The 25,015-nt window shown below is 41.9% G+C and overlaps 1 protein-coding gene across 1 annotated transcript in view; it reads right to left on the reverse strand.

The window, feature by feature from the left end:
• Positions 1 to 25,015, reverse strand: part of tnfsf10l (TNF superfamily member 10, like) — a 58,492-nt gene that overhangs the window by 13,607 nt on the left and 19,870 nt on the right. Inside the window, exon 2 of the mRNA XM_034164215.1 lies at positions 11,900 to 12,049. Within this exon, the coding sequence (XP_034020106.1) occupies positions 11,900 to 12,049 (150 nt within the window). The remainder of the gene's footprint in view (positions 1 to 11,899; positions 12,050 to 25,015) is intronic.

Here is a 25,015-nt window from a genome sequence, read left to right on the forward strand (position 1 = left end):
GGTGTAACACGTTCAAACTTTCTGTATTCTCTTAAACGGCAGCACTTCAAAATTAACATCACATTTCCTGAATCAGCCCTTAGGCCGGTTGGTTATCCCAAGATTCTGAAGCATAAAGCTGCCAAAATTCTATGACTCCCTGTAGATAGGACACCAGTCAGATGCAGGTTACTTACCAAGCCAAAGCCAGTACCCATTCATAGGTGGGTGGACTGGGACAATGCAGATGAAATGTCTAGTGTGACCAAGAATCAAACCCAGCTCTAACTAGTAGCCCAGCTCCCAACCCACTGAGCGACACTTCAGTCAACATATTTTATAAATATGTAAAGATTAAAATCTGAAGTAGCTTACATAACTGAGTGATGGGTTCCCTCAGAAATTAATGACAAAAATGATGGACAAGTATTTGAAACACAAGAAGAACAGGAAAGAGGATTAAATAAGTTTGGAAAACAAAGGGGAGACTCAGAGTGGACCAAGAGAGAGACAGAGAAAGAGAGAGAGAGAGAGCATTGAAAGAGGGGAAAAAAGAGTGAGAGAGACAAGTACGCACATGAAGGAGTATTTTCTTCTGCAGATTAGCAGTAGCTGCAACCCAATACTTTAATACGCTGCTCGACCTCAGCAGGCCCAGACCGGCTTTTCTGAGCAACAACCACAAACTCTTATCAGCCGTAATTGCGCGGCTACCCGTTTGTGTATGTTCAAAGCATGAGACATAAACCTGGCATTTGTTCAGTGTCTTTCTGGCAAACTGATTTTCTGGAGAATGAAGTGAAAGAGCTCAAATGCAACGTGAACTATCTATGATGAATAACTGACTTAGAAGTCAGAGTGTAGGTTTGGAGCAGGCCCGGACCTGGATTAGTTGATCCCTGAAGCAAGATTTTGGCAGTAAAAAGACAAGGAATAAACAGGAAATGTAATGAGAATTGAGCTCAAATTCTGAGCCCAGGTTCCTGAAAGCATCTCAAAGTTAACACAGTTTTACTGCCATTGTAAGCTTGAGCTAATATAATCTTAGCCTGATGACACTTTTGGGAAATGGCACAAGGATAGTGAGGAGAGGGGGTGGAGGTTTTTCAGACCAGCTTTGTGTTCAGTCACTGAAAGTGCCACCACTGTGATATGGCCTTCGTGGGCGGCCTGCACAAAAGAACACACGGGTAACCGGGCATGTGGTCGGTACATCGTAGAAACAGTGGAGTGAACCTCGGCGCCGTGCAGTTTTAACCTCTGTGACCTGGACCGATGTGGTCGTCAGATTGTCTTGTCATGGCTCATGAACATGAGCATGTGAAAGGACCTCTTGTGTTAAATGGTGCACTAGCCTCTCAAGAACTTTCAGAGTGGAACATGTATTTGATTGATTGAAGAAAAGCCCATTCATTTGTGGTAACATTCCCAACTGCCATTTTGACACAAATGCTCAATTTTTTGTTTGTATTTTCAGGAGTTCTATACAAGCAACAATATCCACGATTTATAAGTTAAAATGTGAGGTGATTTTATTTGGGTGATGTTAGTAGTGATCTGTCAGTGAGACAGGACAAATCCCCCTTGCTGTTCCCTGCAGACATTTAACAATGAGATCACTGCAAAACGAGACACGCGGAGCAGCGGTTTCTACTGGTTTGTAATATTTATGACAGTTCTGCCTTAGAATCAGCCAGATATTCACAACATCTACAAAACCCGACACGGTTCTCAGACTTCAAACAGTGGTGTGGCTGTGCAGCTGCGTAGTGGCACATTTTGGATCAACTGACCAAAAACTAACCACTGCTCTTGCTCAAAGCTTTCAGTTGTACATGAAGGACATTCACAGAGTGCTTGTAAGAAATAAAGCTACAGTATGAAATAAAGGTGTTAAAATTCCTGGATTGTTCAGAATTGGTTGATGTATGCGTTCACTGCCTGTCTACTTCACTCTGTGACCAAAGTGAGGCGTTCATGTTGAAGTGCAGCAGGTAATGCACCAGTGGCCAAACCGATGCCGTCTGCTGATAACTGACCGGTGGGAGTTTCCTGTCAGACGAACACAGCGCACGCTGTAGGAAGCTGTTTGCTTTACTCACTAAGAGCAGCACATTGATATCAAACTTTATTACTTTTTGAGTGCAGTTTCGCCATGACAGACCAGCCAAACAAACAGGTTTATCATCCCGGAGGAGTAAGACTGTTTGATCCCATCATGCTGTGCAGTTCCCGTTTGCAGGTATCTTGTCTACCTGCTTTCGCTGCCAAAATCAAGCAGCCTCAAAGCCGCAGTCGAGTCAGTGCCTCTCCTCTGCAGACTGTTGCATTAATCCTCTCGTCATCCCTCCCTGTCAATCCTTATATCTTTCTATCATTCCACCTGTCACACTTTAATCTCTGTTTTTTATTACTAAGGGCACAATCACAAATCTAGGCCACAGGTGGGGGGTTTTACTGGCGTGCACTTCTGTGTGTGAGACTTTGTGTTTGTAAGTTTCATTTCAAAGGACAGAGCGCTCAAATCAGTGCCAATGACAGTGCAACAACAATACACAAACTGCAAACGTGATCGTTCTGGTATTCTCAATCATATTTCAAAGACGACAAGAGGACCTGTTTTTTAAATTTAATGAGTAATACCCCTCGATTGTCATGTCGCTGTTCCCTGAGCTGGTTATGGTGTAAAACAGCATAAATATAAGACGAGTGGGTGAGATCATCCAGCTCAGCCAGCTTGTGTAGACAACAACTCAATAACAACAAACGATGTCATTTTATGTCAATAAGTTACTTTGGAAAGGATACACCAACCTTCTAGAGTATTCTTGGTCTAGACAGCCATTGTGAAGTGGATTTTCTTAATCCATTACACGTGTTATCTGTGTTCTTCTGGGCCTTCAGTGTTTAGTTTTTTCGTTTCTTCTATTAAATTAACTATAATAGTTGATTTAACACAACTTGGCCACATAACAGCTGAGAAGCGAAGAAGTGTCTAACCACGTAGAAAACATTTGTAATTCTTGCGTTGTTCATCAAGTTCAGCTGTAAATACGCTTGAAGACAAACATCTGTGCTTTTAATGTTTGCTGTCAATTCCAGGAAACAATTAAAACTTACAAAAGTGGATGACTGATTCTTTCCCAGAGTGGGAGAGATCAGCACCACCATCCAGAAGGTAGATGTAAAAGTTTCAAAGTTAGTCATCAAGAGGAGATGGAGGGTTGACAAGATGTAAGTCACACAAAGAGCTGTAATTTCATCGTTCACTTAGTTTGACTGTTAATAAGTTTTAAAAAGCTGCACTTTGTGCTTATTTCACATTGTGAACGACTGTGATCAGAGTCCTGACTGTGTGTACATGCTGAGAAAAGCACATTATCCAGGATCATGGTGATTTTTACGGTTTAACACATGCTAATCCTAAATGCTTACACAGCTAATGCAGGGTCATATACACTGTGGTTTCACTTCCACGTTTATTCTGTTATCTTAGTTTACACCAACATGGCCACGTTATTATTCATATGACAGCAGAGACGGACTCAGGAATCCGTTGAGTTTCTGGTGAGAACCTTGATAAAATGAGACGAATGACAGAACAGTTGACATTTACTGTACAGTCGGTCTAGTAAATGTCAACATAAGCTGCTCCTGCAGCCTCGGGGTTTATTCAAGCTGTAACTGATTGTGGTGGAGGATTGTTTGCAGTTGTAAAATGCACTGATTACATATGGTCAAATAATGCACATATATTCTTACTTAGAGTATTTTCCGTGTTATTCTCTGTCAGGAAGTGTGAGCAACATGTCGAGCAACAGTGAAATGTGAAATGAGATGCACATGTTTCACTGAAAGCTATAAAAATCTTGTCTTCATTTCACATCTGACATTCACGTTTCTTTCTTCACTGTTGGCTCTGGTTGTAATTTCACTCACTTTGCAACACTGTAATGCTTTTTTATTATTTCCTTGCTTTTGAAATCTCACTTTCCTCTGCAGTTGTCGCCCCGCTCTGCTCCCGCTGAGATTGTTTCACAGCTTACAGAGTAAAAAGGACTTGAATACAGTCGAAATCTTGACAAAGTCACGTTAACTGTCTGACACAACATACTAATGTCAGATGTGAGTGAATTGTGTAGAAATTACAGCACGTGTTGCACTTTCCATTGTGCTCTGTCATGCAGTAAGTAAGCTGTCTGTTCAGGGTGTTCTTGATCTAGCCAGCAGTTTGTTTTCATCAAGAAAATAATGCTTGTGTAATTGTTTTTGCATTAATGCCTCCTTTGTGTCAATATATGCGAGAATAATATGACTATTTAATGGCACTTTTATTTTTTACAGGGTTAAAACTGTGCTCCGCTGGAGTGCTAACAATGAGCCTGTTAGTAATATGAGTTTTTGAGAATGTGCTTTATGTATAGAATGACATGATACCAGAGAATAAACTGTTTGTCTGAAAGGAGCATTCTGCTTCAGGGAAATTCCTCTCAGCTGATGTCACCTTGTAGTTGAACATTTAATACAGGTATCTACAAAATGCTGCTTTCTTATCTTGCCCATTAAATTAGTGTAAATTGAGTTTGTTCAGGAAGAAACTTCAGTATCGTCCTACAGGAGATTTGAGTTGAAATGTCAGAGGTGAGGGGTGAATTTGAGGGGACAGAAACTCAGCCGGATGGAGTTTTGGCGAGAGCGAGGGTGGTTGATGGGGGACACAGAGGTCTTTTGTGTTTGTGTATCAGCTGGAAATCACTAACAACCCTGCAGCCCTCCACCTCTCCCCATGCCTGAGCACGCAGCATGCGAGTGACCAGCACCAAATAAGAAGGCCAATTGTTCAGAGTTAAACTTATTTCTTTCTTTCACAGAAGCACAAAATCGAGTGTCTGATGTGTTAATGGCTCTCAAACCGTCCAAAACCATCTGATTTGCAGCCACTTTTTTGGGGGTCTGTAGGCCATCTGGAAGCCAAGTTGTAAGTCAAAGTACTTCTTAAAGAACTGCTTAGATTTGACCTTGAAAAAAGTAGGTTGTCATTAAAAAAAGTTTGAGGCCAAAAACCCAAAGTACAAAATGTTTTGAGTTCTGTGTTGATGGCGTTTGCAGTTTCTGAGACCCATTTGTTGGACCGGCAAAGAAAAGAACCTGCCCACTTCCAAATGTGACATTGCACTAATGCTGATACTGGAAAGTATCGTTTTTTTTTAATGATTCTGTAAGACAATGTAATAAGGCGCACAGCACAGGGCTGATGTCATTGGTTGTTCCTTTGAGACCCAGCGCCCTCATGCTCTGAATCTCAATACTGCTTGTGCTCATGTGGGCATGTTGGTCTAAAGATGAGGTGTGCTCATTTGCAGAACTGGTGTGTTCATGTTGTGTGCTACTAGAAAACATTTGCACCTTGGACCACCAAAAACCTGATATAAAATGTGTATGTTTTTATTCAATACATGCAGCACTCTGCCATTCCTTACATTAGCAGGTTCACAGCACACTCACACCCTGTTTTCCTGCACATACCGTCACCAATTGCCAGCAGCAGTCTGTAAGTATGGCAGCATATTATGGCCACTATAGGGGAGGGGGGGCACATTTTACAAGAAGCTCTCTCTCCCTCTCTTTTGCTATCGCACTGCCCATTTGACATGGCCCCCACCTTCTCAGACACATAACAATCATTGAAGTCTTGCTGTTTCACCTCAGGGAGCCTTGGTGGCTGCTGTCCACTGTGCTCTCTGACAGGTTGGCACTAATCTGTTAACGCATTGCAAAATCGAGTTTCTCAATATCACAGCACAGTGTGCCTGATGTTGATGTGATATTTGGACTACAGCACACCCATGACTAATGAAAACTCCAACTCCAACCTGTGCACTGATTTGCAACCACTTTATGTGCTTCCCAATAGTAAATACAACTTGGACACACCTTAAAATAGAAAGACCTGGAAGACCTTGTCCAACTGGGAGAAGTCCCAAGGGATTATATTTCCCACTTGTTTTAGGATTGCCGTGGGATCCCCCCAGAAGAGTGAAAGGACTTGGCCGAGGTAGGGAGGTGTGTGCTAGGATGCTTGGTCTGCTGCCACTGCGACACGGTCCTGGATAAGCATCAGAAAATGAAAACGCATCCCTAAATCTTTTGCGCCACTCATTCTGTACCCACCGTCAAGGTAGGAGCTTTTCTCTACCAAGTTGTGAGAAGGGCAGGTCGCTGCAGTGATTGTGTCATGGGATAATCATGTTCATGATCACTATCAGACTGGACAACTGACTTTGTATGAAGGATATGAAAAGGTTCTTTTAATATTGATCATCCTCTGCACCCACGAGTTCTCTTAAACATCATTAAAACCATACGCTTTTAGGATCATGCGCCTTTGAGTCAATGATCTCTATGCAAGCTTTGTGCATCTATGACGTACCTTTTAATAATCCGCCATTGTTAATAATTCAGTGATTTTAGTGCCGATCGTAAACCACACACTCCTAAAACACAAGCTCCTTTGATAATACAGACAGAGAGGTAAAAGAAACGGAAAGGCCGCTCACATTCTTCACACCACATTCGGATTAAGGAGCACATAGATGAAATTTCATGTTTTATAAATAAAATTAAGAAGCTCTTGTTGTCACACACACACACACAAATCCTTTCTTTAACAAAGTGCTTTTTATGTCAAAGCACAAAGTGTGCACTTCTCTAACGGGCATTGGACAGTAAATTGCAAATGTCATCAAACCCAGTTTGTGCTGCTTGCTAAAGGTTAAAGCGTTCTCGCCTGCAGCACATCTGACCACTGATACTCAAACAGCAGCTTTGCATCAGCAGCCCGAGGCAAAATATTTGCTGTGACACCAGTGCTTTAAAGGGGCGCAGAGTTAGAGATTCAGCTGTGACACAACATCTGTCTTCTTCAAAGAATCCAACCTTCGACCAGAATAACAACTGCGCGGTGTGACAGGTTAACCGTCAAATTAAAAATAATGCGCCAGGCACGGGCAACTGATGGTCAGTGCTGGATCCAGCCCTCACCGCTGATCAATCCAGCTGCCTGCAGCACGGATGAAAGCTTGACAGCAATCGTGTAAAAGGAAGTGATGATTGAACCCATAACGTTTCCTTTCAAAGCTGGAAGAGATTTGAATAAAAACAAATGGCTGGAATTTTCTTGACCAGCGTTGCAGCTGTATTTTTTTTTTAAGAAATTCCAGCCTTTTATTAGTGGAATAAATATTTTTAAATAGATAGATAAGAGAGTACATAGCTCAGGCAAGGTCAAAGGTTTTTAATCCAGATCAGAATCAGCATTTTCAAGAACATTCATGATAATCTGGTTCTTACTTTTTGAGTAATCCAACAAATCAGCAGATCTGACTTGGTGGAGGTCATCTAAAGGGTTAAAATTTTTGCATATTAAGTCAGATTTAGTCACTGAATAAGACTCAGGACTCGAGAGAGATCATCTGCGGTAACATTTAATTTCTGGATTGTGTTAACCTTGACCTCGTCTCTGACAATGATCCAACTCTACTACTGGAAGCTGAAAGCTAATGAATTTGCAAATTTGCCTCAGCAGGTGTCAATGTTATAATGAACTTTCAAGTGCAGGAAGGTTACCGCAACCTCCGCTGGGGCTCAGCCATTAAGAATGGAATACTGAAACCTTGTTACAAACATGGAGTCTTAAATCCGCCTCCACTGCTGCTTTTCTTTTCCTCTCACTTTATCTCCCTGCTGGTTCTCAAGCTTCTCTACTTTGCATTACCTTAAATGACTTATGAGGATCTGTACACGTGAGAAAACACATAAAAGAAAACATTATTTGGTTAATTCTTAAAAGAAAAAACACAGATGAGCTCAGAAACAAAGCCCAGGACACCAGAGATAAGACCTGAGCTGGATGTCAAAATGTCCAGTTGAAGGACAACAACATAACAACTGGCCAGATCAAGAACACACTCCAGGAGGTTTGCACATCTGTGTTAAAGATAAGAATTCATCAGGGCACATGCAAGGAAACAGTTTACCACCAGATGTAAACCATTGCTCAGACTCACAAAAAAAAAAAAAAAAAAAAAACCTACATCAAAAAGCTAAGTTTTACCAGAATGGCACTACTGTTTTATCAATATCCAAAACTCATGGCGTTGAGTGTATTTCTGCTGTTTCAGGTTCACTGAAAGTCTCTCAAAGCTTCTCCACTGTTCCCCCTTTGCCAGGAATTACCCTGAGCCCTTTGTTGGCAAATTCACTCAGCATCTTTTGGTTTTAAATGGTCTGAAAATGCATCATCCCTCACTGCTGCAGTAGAGTGTTTGTACGTTAAAACACCTCAAACGTGTTCCAGTCAAGTCTCAGCATTCAGCTGTGCAGAATCTAAAAAAGAAGATTGTTGCCGTGGGCACAAATCTGGCTCTCATCATATTTTCATTGAAGCTATTTATGAGAAGAGACATCACCTATTTGTTCTGCCAACTTGGTCGAACCACCAGATGGACATTACATTAAATGTTCCTGTTTTTGTAGCCTTTGGTGACCGTGGGTGAGGAACACACACGTATACAGATTGTCCATGATGTAATCTGCAGATCATCAGATTAGAAACCAAAAAGTACAAGGTGCATCACAAGCCTTTAGTGAGGTGATCAGATGCACAGACGTACTTTTGTTCTTTCGCAGGGCAACAACAGCTGTTAATCATTTGCATGTTGGGGCTCAGGGTCCGTGTCTGCATTTGACGTTGCACTTTTGTCTGACTTTACAAGTCCAGAGAGAGTGCAGACGCTTAGTCATGGGTCCATAATGTAGTCAGAGAGGGAAAGGAGAGCAGCGAGCAGTCGGCCGATCCAAGAGCTCTTTCAGCAGCGAGTCCGAAATATCTCACAACCCCGAGCGTGTTTTCTTCCCCGAGTTGATTTTCTGTCATTGGGGGTTTCTGGGAGGCCTCTAACACAAAACTGAGAGGCGCGCACAGCACAAAACTGTGTGCATAAATGGCACTGGGGTGATGGTGCCAGCTGTAAAGACTTGAGTTGCATGATAGAGACACTTGTTCCGTGTCTCCCTGCCTGTTTCTCGTCTGCATTCCTTTGTCGTCTATAATCAAGGCTAAACGCTTGACAAAGCCACGGGTACCAGACCTTTTGTGGAGTCAAAGAACTGAGAACTTTGGATTCTGTGTTCATTAAATTTCTACTTTTAGTTTTTTTGGTCCGTTTTCATTGTGTTGGACTCACAGGAACCAACAGAACAGTGAAGTCATGATTTCTGCCCTGCTGATGCGCATTGGTCTTGAACCTTTATGCCACTGCTAGAAACCCTGCCTCTCCTGAAACACAATTAATAATGAGACTGGGATCTCTTGTTGGTCCTGATCTGGTCTAGTTGTTGTTTCTAGTTTACATTCCTTGTCCAGTGGAAAGGGAGCTTTAGAAATGTGTGTAGGTGGCAGTAACTGAGGGGGCTGTAGAGGTTCTGCTGTAAGCATCCAGACTGGGGGGGAGTTGTTTCGGCTGTGTCTGCCTCAGTGCCTCAGTGGGTGTGTATGCCTGACTGTGTGGGTGTGGCTGGATTCTCTAAATCAGAGTTATGATGTTTTCAAGCTGATTCAACATCCACATCGAGGGAAGTCGAACCTGAATCCACCGCGATTGTTTACCGCACTTCCTGCCCATGTGTTTCTCATATTACAGCCTTTTAACAGATTACAGAGGAAATGCTGCTGGACACTTTGGTTTATTGTATTTCAATCCATTTAATAAACGCACACTTTGAGTTTGAAATTTTAACTAACTCTCCTCAGAGGTGAACCTTAAGTGAAATCAATGGCACAGTTATGCACTCACACACATCCTACGAGTCAGGTATGGGCACTTTGAGCACCCTCTAGTTTGATGAGAGACAGTTTCTCCCTCACACAACATGTTTCATGTCCATTCCAAAAGCCGTCATGTTTAAACCCAGAAACAGATTTACACTCAACAAAAATATAAATGCAACACTTTTGGTTTTGCTCCCATTTTGTATGAGATGAACTCAAAGATCTAAAACTTTTTCCACATACACAATATCACCATTTCCCTCAAATATTGTTCACAAACCAGTCTAAATCTGTGATAGTGAGCACTTCTCCTTTGCTGAGATAATCCATCCCACCTCACAGGTGTGCCATATCAAGATGCTGATTAGACACCATGATTAGTGCACAGGTGTGCCATAGACTGTCCACAATAAAAGGCCACTCTGAAAGGTGCAGTTTTGTTTTATTGGGGGGGGATACCAGTCAGTATCTGGTGTGACCACCATTTGCCTCATGCAGTGCAACACATCTCCTTCGCATAGAGTTGATCAGGTTGTCAATTGTGGCCTGTGGAATGTTGGTCCACTCCTCTTCAATGGCTGTGTGAAGTTGCTGGATATTGGCAGGAACTGGTACACACTGTCGTATACGCCGGTCCAGAGCATCCCAAACATGCTCAATGGGTGACATGTCCAGTGAGTATGCCGGCCATGCAAGAACTGGGACATTTTCAGCTTCCAAGAATTGTGTACAGATCCTTGCAACATGGGGCCGTGCATTATCCTGCTGCAACATGAGGTGATGTTCTTGGATGGCACAACAATGGGCCTCAGGATCTCGTCACGGTATCTCTGTGCATTCAAAATGCCATCAAAAAATGCACCTGTGTTCTTCTTCCATAACAGATGCCTGCCCATACCATAACCCCACCGCCACCATGGGCCACTCGATCCACAACATTGACATCAGAAAACCTCTCACCCACACGACGCCACACACGCTGTCTGCCATCTGCCCTGGACAGTGTGAACCGGGATTCATCCGTGAAGAGAACACCTCTCCAACGTGCCAGACGCCAGCGAATGTGAGCATTTGCCCACTCAAGTCGGTTACGATGACGAACGTCAGGTCGAGACCCCGATGAGGACGACGAGCATGCAGATGAGCTTCCCTGAGACGGTTTCTGACAGTTTGTGCAGAAATTCTTTGGTTATGCAAACCGATTGTTTCAGCAGCTGTCCGAGTGGCTGGTCTCAGACGATCTTGGAGGTGAACGTGCTGGATGTGGAGGTCCTGAGCTGGTGTGGTTACACGTGGTCTGCGGTTGTGAGGCTGGTTGGATGTACTGCCAAATTCTCTGAAACGCCTTTGGAGGCGGCTTATGGTAGAGACATGAACATTCAATACACGAGCAACAGCTCTGGTTGACATTCCTGCTGTCAGCATGCCAATTGCACGCTCCCTCAAATCTTGCGACATCTGTGGCATTGTGCTGTGTGATAAAACTGCACCTTTCAGAGTGGCCTTTTATTGTGGGCAGTCTAAGGCACACCTGTGCACTAATCATGGTGTCTAATCAGCATCTTGATATGGCACACCTGTGAGGTGGGATGGATTATCTCAGCAAAGGAGAAGTGCTCACTATCACAGATTTAGACTGGTTTGTGAACAATATTTGAGGGAAATGGTGATATTGTGTATGTGGAAAAAGTTTTAGATCTTTGAGTTCATCTCATACAAAATGGGAGCAAAACCAAAAGTGTTGCATTTATATTTTTGTTGAGTGTATAATAAACAGTGGATTTACTGGGATTAGTTTATTGACCTAATTCATCAACAACAAAAAAAGCCTCTTATTCCCTGAGTTTCTTCATTCTAACTGATTGCAAAACTGTTCTGACCACATGATGATTTAATTCATTCAACACTCCAAATCATGTTTTCATAGTCTGCCTCTGAAACTGCATCACTGCAACAGGTCAAACACGCAAAAACAATCGACTACAAAAAATCAGCAATCATCAGGTTTTATTTATTTCTCCAAAGCTGACACTCTGCATGTATTCTGTTAATTTTGAATCTCTTTGGGTTTATTTCCTTTGTTTTTGTTACCTTGGAGATGTAGGCTTTGATGCCTTCAGCCAGTTTGATGCAGGGCTCTCCAAAGAGCTGGGCCAGCTGTTCTGGGATGTCCTGGTCTTTATCCAGAGCATTGAGTAAACTCAAGCACTTCAGCTCCTCCGTCACGCCCTGACTACGCACCTACAAACACACAATTAAAGGAAATAAAGTTCACTCATACAACAGCTTTCAAAAGCAGACGCCCTAACGTGATTCACCATCAAAAACACACATTTGAGTAGGTGCATCTTGAGCTGCTTTTTGTCAGGAGTGTGTCCAGTAGTTTCAGGAACAGTCTGGTTCAGGCTCTGATACTAATACTGTGTAGCTCTTCCTTTGGCCACCAAAATATCCCTGACCTATCAAAGCATGGACTCCACAAGACTTCTGATGGTGTGCTGTTTTATCTGGTGTTAGCAAAAGATCGTTCTTTTGAATTGGACCATACAGGCCAGTCATCGCTCTCCGCGCGCATCAGTGAGCTTTGACCGTCCATGACCATGTTCACTGGTTTTCCTTCCTGTAGGTATTGACCATTACAAACTGGGAACATCCAACTGGCCATCCAAATGGGCCCAGTTGGATGTCCTGCTCCAGTTGTCCAACCATCACAATTCAACCGTTGTTAAAGTCACTCAAAACTTTATGTATCCCCATTTTTCCTGCTTCCAACAAATCAACATCAAAGACAAAATGTTAACTTGCTGTCTCATGTATCCCACCCGTTGACAGGTGCCATTGTAACAAGATGATCACTGTTAATCATGTCACCTGTCAGCTGATCCAGTGTAGGTATGAATCAGTAGACATTCCAGAGCTGACAACAAAGTGTAATAATCCAGGTCAGAATAGACAAATGCATGTTCCGTTATATCAACATCAGACGGGGATCAAATACAAGAAAAACAATGTTCACAACCTGGAGCAAGTAGGTGACGTGATTTTCCAAAGTAAAATCAGTAACACTACCTCCATGTTTTATCAGGACAAAGCATTGACGAGAGCCTGCACATCATTTCACTCCACTTTTCTCCTCTTTCAATGTTTTTCCTTCTTCACGTTTTTCATATCTATGGTCTTTTCCCTAATTGCCTCCTGCAGGATCTATCTGCTCTTACATTTGTTTCTTCTTCTGCTCATTTTCATATTTGACAGATTTTGCAGGATACTCTATGTGTTCCTGCTGTTGAACTGTCTGTCCTCTGGGGGACTGCGGGGTCTTTGACGTGTTAGACTGGCAGCTTTCTGTGGATATTATGTGACTGCTCCCAAATCCAGGACTGAAACAAGCCCAAATATAACCAAAGTGTTTTGTCACACATGGCAGCTGAAGTCCGTCTCCTTATGTAACAGCATGCTGTGTGCGCCATCCCAGTGATGGGTTTGTCCTGTACTAAACCACAGAGACAAATCATCAGTTCTCTGTGGTGGCGGGGGATTGTTTCTTCATCCTTTATGTGCGTTTCCTTTTGGACGTGTCTTTCACTGGATATATTGTTTTCGTGCAATTTTGGGCTTCACGGTTCGAGTGAGATGTCTTTGGGAATGGAAAGGCCGAGTGCCTGCGTTGGAGTGACGAGTATGTGGCATGCATCCTGCAGGGAGACGGCAAGCGTCACGGTCTGAAGGTTCTGCTAATGACTAATAACAAGCACTGATGAGGACAGATTACAAATCTGGGCGGAGCCAGCGTCCTCTGAGGGGAGGGGATTTGGATTTGTCTGAGTTCTCATCAGAGTCATTCTGTCATCCTGTGTGGTTTCATTTGTTTGGCCTCCATCTCGAGATGTTGTCCCGCCTCACTCTTATTCCCAGCATCTGTCTGTGTGCTAACTGCTCCACCCAAACGAGGCAGAAAAGACACTTTCGGGAAAAGCCGGGGCTCCTTCACAGCATGGGGTCACACCGCTACAGTCTCAGTATGTCGCCCCGGGCTCAAAACCATGAGTCATCTTTTTTTTTAAACATCTATTCAATCACTCATCAAAAGGAGTATATGCACATCTCATGGACAAGATCCAGAACTGGCAACTTCACGTTTCTCTGGACTTGAACCACTTTAGGTTGTGCTTAGTTGGAACCAGCTTTTTAGTTGAGCAAGCATCATTATCAACTCTGTGTGGACTGTTTTCTGCATTTGGTCAGTTAAACTGTGTCACATATTTCTCAATCTGGATTCAACACAATTGTGAAATAATTTGTGTAAAACGTTTTATGGACTAAGATGTGGTTGAGGTTACATTTGGAGTGGCACCTGGTTCCTGTAATGTTTTTAAAACGTGTATTTTGTGTGTTGCTATGAGGAGATATGAATTGAGGCCGTCCATTGTCTAACAAAACCCTGCTGACGGCGGAGCCTGGGCAGAGACGGCGTGCCCTGTGAGGGTGCATCTGATGACAGCTACCACTGCCATCAGCGTCGGGGAGTTTCTTGGATGTGCATGTGGGAGCTTCCTCGACACAACAAATGTAGTGAACATAAGCTAACTTCCTTTTTTTTTTTTTGTGGCGCCTCTGCCAAAACACACTCCCTATTTTGGTGGTTTTGGCTGAAGGATTCATTCTTATTGGGGAGCAAGAACTCCGCAGTGTGTGAGATTGTGCATCTGTGTGTGTGCACGTACGCGTGTCCATTAAGTTTTGACAAGGCCAGTAGGGAGTGTTTGATCTACTATGGGAACCAGTCCCATCCATGTTAGCGAGGAGATAAAGCCTGTACACATCAGTGCACGGAGCTAAAAACAAGATTAGAAGAAAGTCTCCTGCTCCATTAATGGAGGCCAGAGGCTAAAAGGAGCTATGCATTAACTCGCTGCCACCACAGTGACAGCGTCTCCTCTCGTCTCCAGGAGCAGGGCTGCAGAACTACAAGTTCAGATTCTGTAAGCTTAGCTCAAAGCTGCAGATCCAGGTTTTAATATTCTACAGAAACTAAAATAATTCCTGGAAGTTTGGACCACATGAACTAATTGCTTCAGAAAAGATTGAACTTAACACTTGGTGAGACATTTGCAATAGATTTAAATACTAAATGAAACAAGTGTTTCAGAAAGGGGGGGGGGGGGGGGCCTTCCAACACTAAGAAAAATTATTCTCTTCCTGAAAATAGTTAAAACACTAACACAGACAGTTGCATGGGCAGGTCCAGGAAGTGGCCTTAGGTGGCACCTTGGAAACCTATCATTGTAAACCATGATTGGGTGCCTGCACGGTCAAAGGTGGGACTTAAAATGAACTCTCTGACAATGAAACATAACTTGAATTTAGGTGTGCTTCACTCTTAGACCTGAGAGGCAGTAATGTGCCAGAATAAGCGTTTGATGTAATGGAGCGGATAACATCCGCCTCTGAATCCCTGCTAGCTTACTGGAGTTTTATTTTATTTTATTATTACCCAAGGCCAACATATGGCCATCGGGCATTGCATCCGTCCGTCCACCCGTCCGTCTGTCTACAGCATAATTCCATTTCTATTACTGTCACAGTCTTCAAATTCACAGGGAACATTCCTGAGACACAGACCTTGGACAAGTTTGAAGATGGCCAACCTCTATGTATTTTAAGAGGTTTAAAAAGTTGCATTCTGTTATCTGATCCGTTTAGTCCTTGAGTGACTCAGGTGACAGCCAATTACAGTAGAGCTGCACTGTGATGTCAGTTGCTGGATTCTGCAAAACCGCTCTGTTTTGTGTTTATATACATGTTTCTCATATATTATGTAAAAGCTAGCAAGAAGTAAGCACTTCTAAAACTGAAAATGCTGTTTTTGGAACCTATTAACACCTCTGAACTTATTTATAAGACATTCTACAGAGGTTAGCATGGTGACGTCACTTCGTAGTTTAGCGACTTGCTAACTGCTTCATTTCTGGTATATTATGTAAAAGCAAGCGAGAAATAAACACGTCTAAAATGAAAACTGTTCTTGTCACCTGTCATTCATTAGGCATTTTGTGGACGTTAGCTTGCATGCTAACGTTCGTGAACTCAAAATGTTCTACGGAGTTAAATTTGTCTTATTAATATTGATATGTGTAATTGCACAGAGGGTGATCTACAAATATTCCTTGATTTGCACAACATGAACAAATGATCATTTGATTTGAACATGTACAAATTGTACGTAAGACAATAGGATCGTAATAATTACCGAAAACTGCAGATTATAAATACGGCTGAGAGTATTTTAGCATTGCGTTATATTTTTGTTTATTTGAGTTGTCTTGCTTCTTGTCACTCTGAAACGATGTGAGTACACTTCTTTATACACACACTGTCCCAGTAATGTTTTAAAACCTCTTAGCTGCATTAATATAAAAGTTTCCATTGTCTTTTTTTGGTTTTCATGAAATGATTTCTTCAGAAAATGGTTTGGTCTACTGAACAGTGAATCTGGATCTGTGGAAAAGATGCACACTGACAGAGTTTGTGTTACTCGAACATGAATGAAGCCGTTAATCCCGATGTGAGAGTTTTGGGTTGTTGAACCGTGGTGGATTTCCATACATTCCCATTATTTCCTGTGGAAAAACCTTCCTCCTTTGTGTAACTCTGGAACAACTGTAGGTGTAAGTGAACGTGACAAAGCTGCTTCCAGCTTTGTATGTTTGACTTGACTTGTGCGCTTGTGTATCTCGCTGTCTGTGTGTTTGGGTAAAGTGATGAATGTGTGCGAGGTCTCAGCTGTTATTTCGCCCTGCTCTTTGTCTCGCCCGTTCCATCACAGAGCAAAGAACTCCTTCTGTTTGCTTTCGGTGTCCATCTCTCCACACACCCTCAGTGCAGACCTCAAACTTGGCGGTTTGTGTTACTCGGCTCCCTTCCTCTGTTTCTAATCCCTTCAAATGAGACTTTGGCTCTGCCAAGGAACTCGTGGACCAGCTCGCACACACAGCACTGAGGCGGGGGTTCCGAGTGACCCACTGAGATATCCTTTCCAGGTTTTGGTGTCCAGTAGACCCACACACACACTAATGGCATGCCGCACACATGGACACGCACTTAAACGGGCAGAGGGAGGGACAGTGAAGCATTGTTCACTCTTTCCTGAGAGAACCGGCACCAGGATCACAGGAGCTCTGTCAACCTGGACCCTTCCCTTCTTTTTCCTTCTCCTCCTTTCTTCTCTCTGGGGTCTAGTTATCCCGCTGACAGGAGGCAGCAACAAGAAGCCACAGAAAGCTTTTTCTTCTGCTTTGAAATCATTTATTCTGGTTAAACTCTGACATGGAGCGTTGTATTTAAATATAAACTACCAAAGTACAAGTGCGTGGTTTAACCCTCAAGTGACCAAGCTATTTAAGCGACTAATATGTTAGGATAAATATAGCATCAAATATAGAAGAACCAGTGACTACCAAATACGCCAGTACTTTAAATCTCAATGAACCCATCAGTCAACCTTTGTGATAATCATGAGCTATTTTCATCCTCACTCAGGGCATCAAGAATCAGTCTAGATGCTTGTGCAGCTGTAAATCTTTCTATTCTAGGTCTGTTGGCCATGCTTGCCTGCAAAACACTAAAATATAATGATTAGAGTTGGCAAATTACAATACCGTCTGATGCTATAATGTCAAAAATCTCATAGATCTTCCCGGGGGGGGGGGGGGGGGGGGGTGACCCTGCACAAGTTTGGATTATATTTGCCACACTGATCAGCCAATCCTTGCAAATTTATATGAACAAATGCAGGACAAATAGATCAACAAATTCATGGCAGGAAACTTTTTTCCAATTAAAATTAGAAAACTGGTGCACAAAATATATGCTCGGGGTCATAAATGACCCCACTCATTCGCTTGAGGGTTAAACAAACAGTTTTGAGGAAAGTGATGACTTCTTTTTTTTTTTTGCTGATCAAAGATCAGCAGCGGATCTTATGGTGTTACTGATGACTGTGTTTGTCCATCAACTTAATCTACGGTAATTCTTTGGTTGAGTCAAGGCGGCCTGCTGTTTTCAGAGATCAAGCTTTGATACGGTCTGTGAGCTCACATTAAATGAACGTGAGCTCAGAGAGGAATACCATACTATCGTGATCATCCAGCACTTTGAAAGCTATCCACTCCTTCTTATTCTTTCCTTTGTGCTCCACTGACACGAGTTTGCCAAACCCTGAATTGCAAAATTGGCTGAGATGGTCGTCGTTCCTAGAACGTCCTCCGCCCAGAAGATTTAAGGCATCAATAATCTGAGAAAAACCTCCTCCACATGTGGCCGTCATTGCTGAACCTGAGGGTTCCTTTGTGAGTTAAGGAATGCCTGAGGCCTGGAGGTTACAGCTGTGTACTTGTGGCCAGAGGAGCCTCTGTTTGATTCCCCGTCAGATAGGCTAACTTGCCCTTGCTCAAACTCATTAATCTCTAAATTCTCCAAACAAATATCTGACGTGATCTACATTAAAGATATCTGATGACAGCCGTCCCTTGTGAAAGTGATGATTTAACTGTGTTCTCTTATGCAACTTACTGCTTTATGTTTTGGCTTCATTTATGTTGTCAGTATTTGTGTTCACTTTGAGTCTAAAGACCACATTTTTATTTATTTCTGCATAAAACAGCCCATTTTGTTACTAGTTTTGAACTCGTAAAACTATTTAGTTCTCCCACCCATAACAGACGGCAGCATAAAACTGTGTACCACATGCGTCATTTAGTTTATAGAATGCACTGGATGTGTATCAACACCCAATAATTAGTCAGCAGTTGACCCTAAAATGTAAAACTGGAGCTCAAACCGACACGTATCAAGGAAAACCTAAAGTGCTGCTTCCTGACAAACAGTGGCTATAAATGCTGTCGGCCGTACAGCAGATTTTCTAATGTCTGTGTTTAAATGAAATGATTAGCAGCATTCTGTTGACATGTGGTTACAATTACATGCAGAACCGAATGGAATATAACTTGTTTATTTTCATTGCAAAATGATGTGCAACTCCCAGAGACATCCCAGAAATAAATAAAATTATATAATATGCAATTTTACTTGCAGTAATGAATGTGGGTATTTCTTGTTTGCAATAAGAACGGTGGTAATTTGTACCGTGGTCACACTAGGAACTGGCAATGCAAATGATTAGTCCCATGGTGCAGCAGAAAGGGTGGAGCTGTAAGTTTAGTGATAGCGAAGCATCTTTGGGTCCTGAGTTGCTGTCATAGTGTCAGTGTAGAGCTCATTACAATGTTACATTATTCTGTAAAATAACTATATTTGTAACCACTAATGAGCTCAGTGAATTAATTTTCAATCCAGCCACATGTTAATTAGTGTTATTATGAATTCAGTGAGCTAGCTTTGGCACTGCGTGAATAATAATAATTAAGTTGCTACACAGGTATCTGTTATTTCTATCTGCTCTTGTTTTACAAATTACTGCACTTTGAATAGTTGTTAGAATTTTTAAAAATTACACTGAGTGGCATGGCAAACTAACAGGCTAGTCAGTGTTGTTCGGCTTTTTGGTGCCCTCATTTTGTTCGGCATCACCAAAGCGAAGCCAGTACAGATCCCCATTGGGCATTGGTACAAGTACGGTGCCAAGGTTCAGGTTCAATGCAACTGGCAGATGGCCAAGATGGTTCCTGTCCAGATTTATTTGTTAAAGTTGCCTGCTTCTTCCCTTCCTTTAACAACAAGCCGCCTGTCCAGTAATAAATTCTTTTTAAAAAATGTCCAGTTAGGTGTTTTTTGATAAGGAATTCCCATAGAAAAATGAAGGCCAATTTGATGACTAGCAGTGAAAAAGCTGAACCACTTTAATCGATGGTGTGTCTGCAGTTCTCCACAAAGACTGTTTGGAGACCAGCAAAAATCAAGAGGATTTAGGAACCAAGAGCCAAATGTACAATCATAAGAGACCTGGGGGGCAGTCACCTCATGCAACCGCATATATCTTGACCATTCCACAAATGCCATAATCAATTTGCTTCAAAGTTGGAAGCAAAGTGGGAAGGTTTTCAGTTACAGGATCAAATGGAAAATGTTTTTCAAACTTGCCAGTATCGTGGATGCCTCTTCAAGAGCAATCAACAGTAAGATGAGTGATTGCTTTTTTAGTGAGGACACAAAAATGCTTGTTTGCACTCAATAAACCTCCGTTCTTACGTTCACAGATTTACATCATGTAAGGTCAAAGTTTGAAACTTTGTCCATAACTTGAAAAACCTCTGAGGCTTCAGGAAGGTGTTGGTAATGAACTGGAATGTAGTCATATTTTTACTGTTTTTTTTTTTTTTTTTAAGCTGTTCAAAAATTCCTTTTTTCCTCCTGCAGACTTTAGCATACTTTGGTAATCTCCTGTATTTCCATGGACCTGTAACATTGTAAATGCTGTGACAACACGGGAGGTTTTCTGAAGGCGCCTAGCTCGTGCCAAAGTATACTACGGTGTTATGGTTCTTTCTGCACACATCTCATAGTACAAGTTCAGCTTGTTATGTCATGACATCACATAATAGATCACATTCGTGAGCAATCATGATCTTCACACAGCAGCTTGTCACAGTTAGAGCCCAAACTGGGATGTATCTTTATGAAAGTGAGAATGGGGCATCTTGACCAGAACACTCTTGAAAAAGAGATTAAAAAAAATCTCAATGAGTTTTTTTTCTGATTTAAAAATCAAGAAAGAAAGTTGTCTCCATACTGCTAACAGGTGGGTAACATGCTGGTTAGCAGTTCAGCTGTACATATATTTCTTTGTGTCGCTCTTATAAGTTAACTGATTTGGAATGCTGTAAGTCATGTGGGTTGTTGGGTATGTGTTATTGTGTGCACACTTATGCGTGCACACACACCTGCACACGGCCGCAGAACATGGAATCAGAATAACACATCCAACCTTTGTGGGTGGAGCGATGACCTTTCTTTGTTCATTTTCTTCCTCTGGATTCAATCCAGTTTAAATAAAGTTTGGACTGAAGAACCGGAGTGGACCTGCTGCTTGTTTACTTTCTTCTCTGTAAGCTCCTTGTTCCTGAAATGTTTTATCTTCCAACTTATAAAGATGTGCTGTGATAAAGATGTAGACTCTGACTCTGGAAGGCCGTCTGTTTATGTGCATAGGCGGGTCACGTTATCCAGGTTTAATGACACTGAAGAATTATAAATGTTCGATCCAGCAGTTAATTTTCTACTTCTCATCATCTGGGTGAGAACAAGGAAATGATGGTAGAAAAGGAAAAGAGATAGATGAGGTCAGGACTTTCCAGTTTGTCTCAGTCACCTGTGCTCACATACTAGAGGTGCTTGAGGCAAAGATAAAAAGAACAAGGAATGAGTGGCGTCCCAGTTCGCAGCCTGTCTGCATGTTAAACAAGCCCAAAACTAACTCGTCTGGTTTGTGACACACAAGAAAAACAAATCAAGCCTAAATATTAGGTACAGGTATCAACACCACGCAGTTTAACACATGACGATATGAAGTCTGTTGTACCTCAGTCCATTACAGCAACAACAGTGGCTTTAAGTTTTAAAGTGACCTTTTACAGCGCAAGACGTAAATAATATCTACAAAATGTCAAATACTGAACGTGGTGAATTGGTAAACATTCATATTTCCATATTTGCTGAATTCCTACGATTAACTTCTGCAGGTTGAAATCAGTTTAAGCAACAGTCTTAATTAAGGGCAGATTTGAAATCTTGACCTGCTCCTGTAAACTGTTAAAGGGTGAATGGTGAATTTATGAAAATCACAATACACACACGATGTCCTCAAAATTTAGGTGCAAGGAAACATTTCTGTCTCATTTGGAGGAGCTTTTCAAATGGCACAGAACTTTGAAACCCAATACTCCGTTGACTTTTAAACACAGCTACCAAGTGCAAATGATAATTGTCCCTTTTTTTTGACAAATCCCACTGCGTAATTCTGTGCACACACTTTGGTGTGTTGGTGTAAAACTTTAGTTGAAGGATCCTTAAGGTTCCTGCTAATTTAACGCTAAGGGCTATGTTGTTTTAGCCAAAACTGACAACTGCAGAGCAGGAGCCACTAGCAGGTTACTAACATTCTCATACATACATACACACACACACACACATATATATATATATATATGTGTGTGTGTGTGTGGTGTGTGTGTGTGTGTGTATAGGTGAAGATATTTATGGAATACAAATAAAAAAGAGGCTACGCTAATGAAAACACCCTGAACCTGATCACATGACTGTGAATCAGTGTTGGTCGGCGTGGGGCCTGTTGTGCGACTGTGGGCAGACAGGACCGAAGTGGGTGGCTGAGCGTGTCTGTAAATGTGTTTTTGTGTGGTATGTGATGAGTGAGTATGACTCAGTATTCCAGGACAAGTGTTATTGTAATGGTGGAAATTGTTGCAGATCTGTTTTGACTGTCTGGTGAGATCTAGATGACCCCACAAGAATGGAGAGAAATGAAAAACATAGCAAAAAATCCCTAAAAATGGCATTTTGAGTGGAGAGGCTGACAAGGTTGTTTTTAATCAGAAGGTTAAAATTATTTTTAGGACTATTGTGAAGCGATTGAAAATGTCAGTGACCAAAAAAAGTAAACAGTGTGAAACACTTCTAATCTATCTTTCACATATTGCTTCAAACGGTCTGTTTCAAAGGATTTTTGCTGCATTTGTAGTTTTGCAACCTTCACCTTCACCTGGCGGAATTGGCTGACACAGCACTTATTGTTCTTCTGTACCACAAAGCATGATGTGGAATAAATTCCTAAAATATTTCATATTCCGCTGTTGCTGAACAAGTTGCTTTGTGTAGACTGCAAGCTAAATACACGTTTTTTCATGTCACAAATTAGAAATCAGGTGAGATAGAAATGGTTTGGGCATGGTAGAGGAGCGGTGTGGGGTATATAGGGAGAAGGATGCTGAGGATGGAGCCACCAGGCAGCAGGAGAAGAGAGGCTAAAGAGGAGGTTTCTGGATGTGGTGAGGGAGGACATGCAGGTGGGGGCTGTGACAAAAGAAGATGCTGGATACAGTGAGATGGATGTAGTTAATCTGCTGTGGTGCCCCCTAATGGAAGCAGCCAAAATAACAAGTAGTAGTATTGGTAAAATGTAGAAAAATGCACAATTTGTTTTCATTAGCTTTCTCATCGGTATAAAAATAACAGCGTCCTCTATCAGTTAAGACTTGCTTTTCTTAGGTGTTTCTCTCTCTCCAAGAAGCTTCAAGGTCGGGAATCAGTTCTGTGGTTTTGACGCAGTCAACATAAAAGCAGTCCAAGATTGAACTCATGTTTTCATAACAGCCTTGCCTGGTTTTTATCTCCTCGCACAGTCAAAGACATCAAAGTGGCTATTTCTAGAAACCGAAATATTTTTGTTTTTCCAACTATGTCATCATTTTTCAAAAATCTGGATGGTGCAGTTTGGGTATATCTCATTTAGATTTTGCAGCAGAGGAAATTCAGCTTTAAATTAAGCAGCAGAATTCCAGCAGTTTCAAAATGAAATGTAAGAATGCTCATTCTGCTGGTTTTAATTTTCTAAATTCATTAATCCTGAATCGGATTGAAGCATAATCCAGTTTGGTGTCACATGGCCCAATGGTTCTGATCTTGGTTTGCCAACATTGATGTTTGTATTTATCCAAAGTTTAAACTGTCAGTGTTCTGGTGTAATACGGAAACCATCCAGCCAATGCCTGCTCAGACTAAAGCAATACCAAAAACATTATTTAAGAGGTTTTGACCTGAAGAAGGGCGTGAGAGTTTCATGAATTCACCTTAGTTCCTCATGTGGAGATGTTCTTTTGACTATGTTGCATGTGGCATTGGCAGAAGTCCCTCTCAGTAGATGATTGGCTGAGTCCTCACTGCCCGTGTTCATACGCATCAAGAACCTTCCAATAATGTAGTGTTCTGAAGGTCTGGCCAAAGTCTTTAAAACAGCTAAAACTGAAAATTAAGTGCAGTCTGAAATCTGCTGCTGTAGAGTTCAAGCTGAGGAACGTATGACAATGTTGAGGGTTTTTTTTTTTTTTGAAGATCTAGGAAAGCAATAGTAATAAGTTATGACAGGTTTTATGAAAAGTTGAAACCACAGTGTCAAAGAGCTGAAAGAAAGACGAAGAGACAGCGACGGCACAGATTAACCATTGAATTCTCAAAGGTATTACTGTGGAGTTGGAAGAACTGTGAACAAAAGGAGAGGCACTGTAATTTAGGAAAGACACGTAGACCAAGAACAAAAGATGGCGTAGAGCACCGTTTGCTTAATTGGTACAGAAATGAGACCTGACAGAAGGGTCTTGTTTTGAGGTTCGGTACTGAAACACTGGTATTAGCAAGAAAACAGGGGCAGTGAGAAATGTCAAGTAAGAATATTGGAGTTGGCAGGCTTTAGCCTGATGCTAGCAAGGCCTTATAATTGTGCCAGGAAAGAAACATCTGCCTGTCCCAAGGGTTAGCTCATGTTGTACCAGTGAAGAACTTATCACACAAACCTACAGTGGTATTTGATCACACGTTTGTCAGGCCCTTAACAATTGTAATTTTCACGGCTTTAATCTCAGGGTGCAGTTGAGGTTTGAAGAATGAGGATGTAGTTGTTCATGGGTCTTCAGAACTTGACCTCAAATGTGTATTGGGAGCATTGGCAGCCACGTGTGAAGTGGTTGGTAATCATCACCTCCAAATCTGAGGCCACAGTACTCTGTGAGAAAAAGCTGGACTGCTCCCTGTAAAGGCACATTGACACTTGTACTAATTTGTGCAATACATCATGCCAATACTTCCTGCTTTGTCCTGCTTGATGCCACGCCATATAAAATAATAATTTCATAGCCAATGACGCATTTGCTCTCAGAACTTGGCTGATGAAACCATTCTTTCATCGTTCCCACAATCACAGAGAAATTATCTCCAGCTGCAGGTTGTCTTGTGTGCGTCGTGCGCTGGAGAACGCATTTGGAATCTTGTCTCATGATTTGTATATATTGTAATGGATTGGTAAAACAGTTGCATTTTCATTCCTTCTTATGAGTTAAATAATGTATAAAGTTCTGTTTATTATAGATGTATCATCTCGTCTTCAAGTTCAGATGCCATGTGGGCAATGACACATGGTGTTTGCACTGGCATGCAGTCCCGCATAGTTCATGCACAGTTTAT

The sequence above is a fragment of the Thalassophryne amazonica genome, chromosome 23 (genome assembly GCF_902500255.1).
Source record: "Thalassophryne amazonica chromosome 23, fThaAma1.1, whole genome shotgun sequence".
NCBI lineage: Eukaryota > Metazoa > Chordata > Actinopteri > Batrachoidiformes > Batrachoididae > Thalassophryne > Thalassophryne amazonica.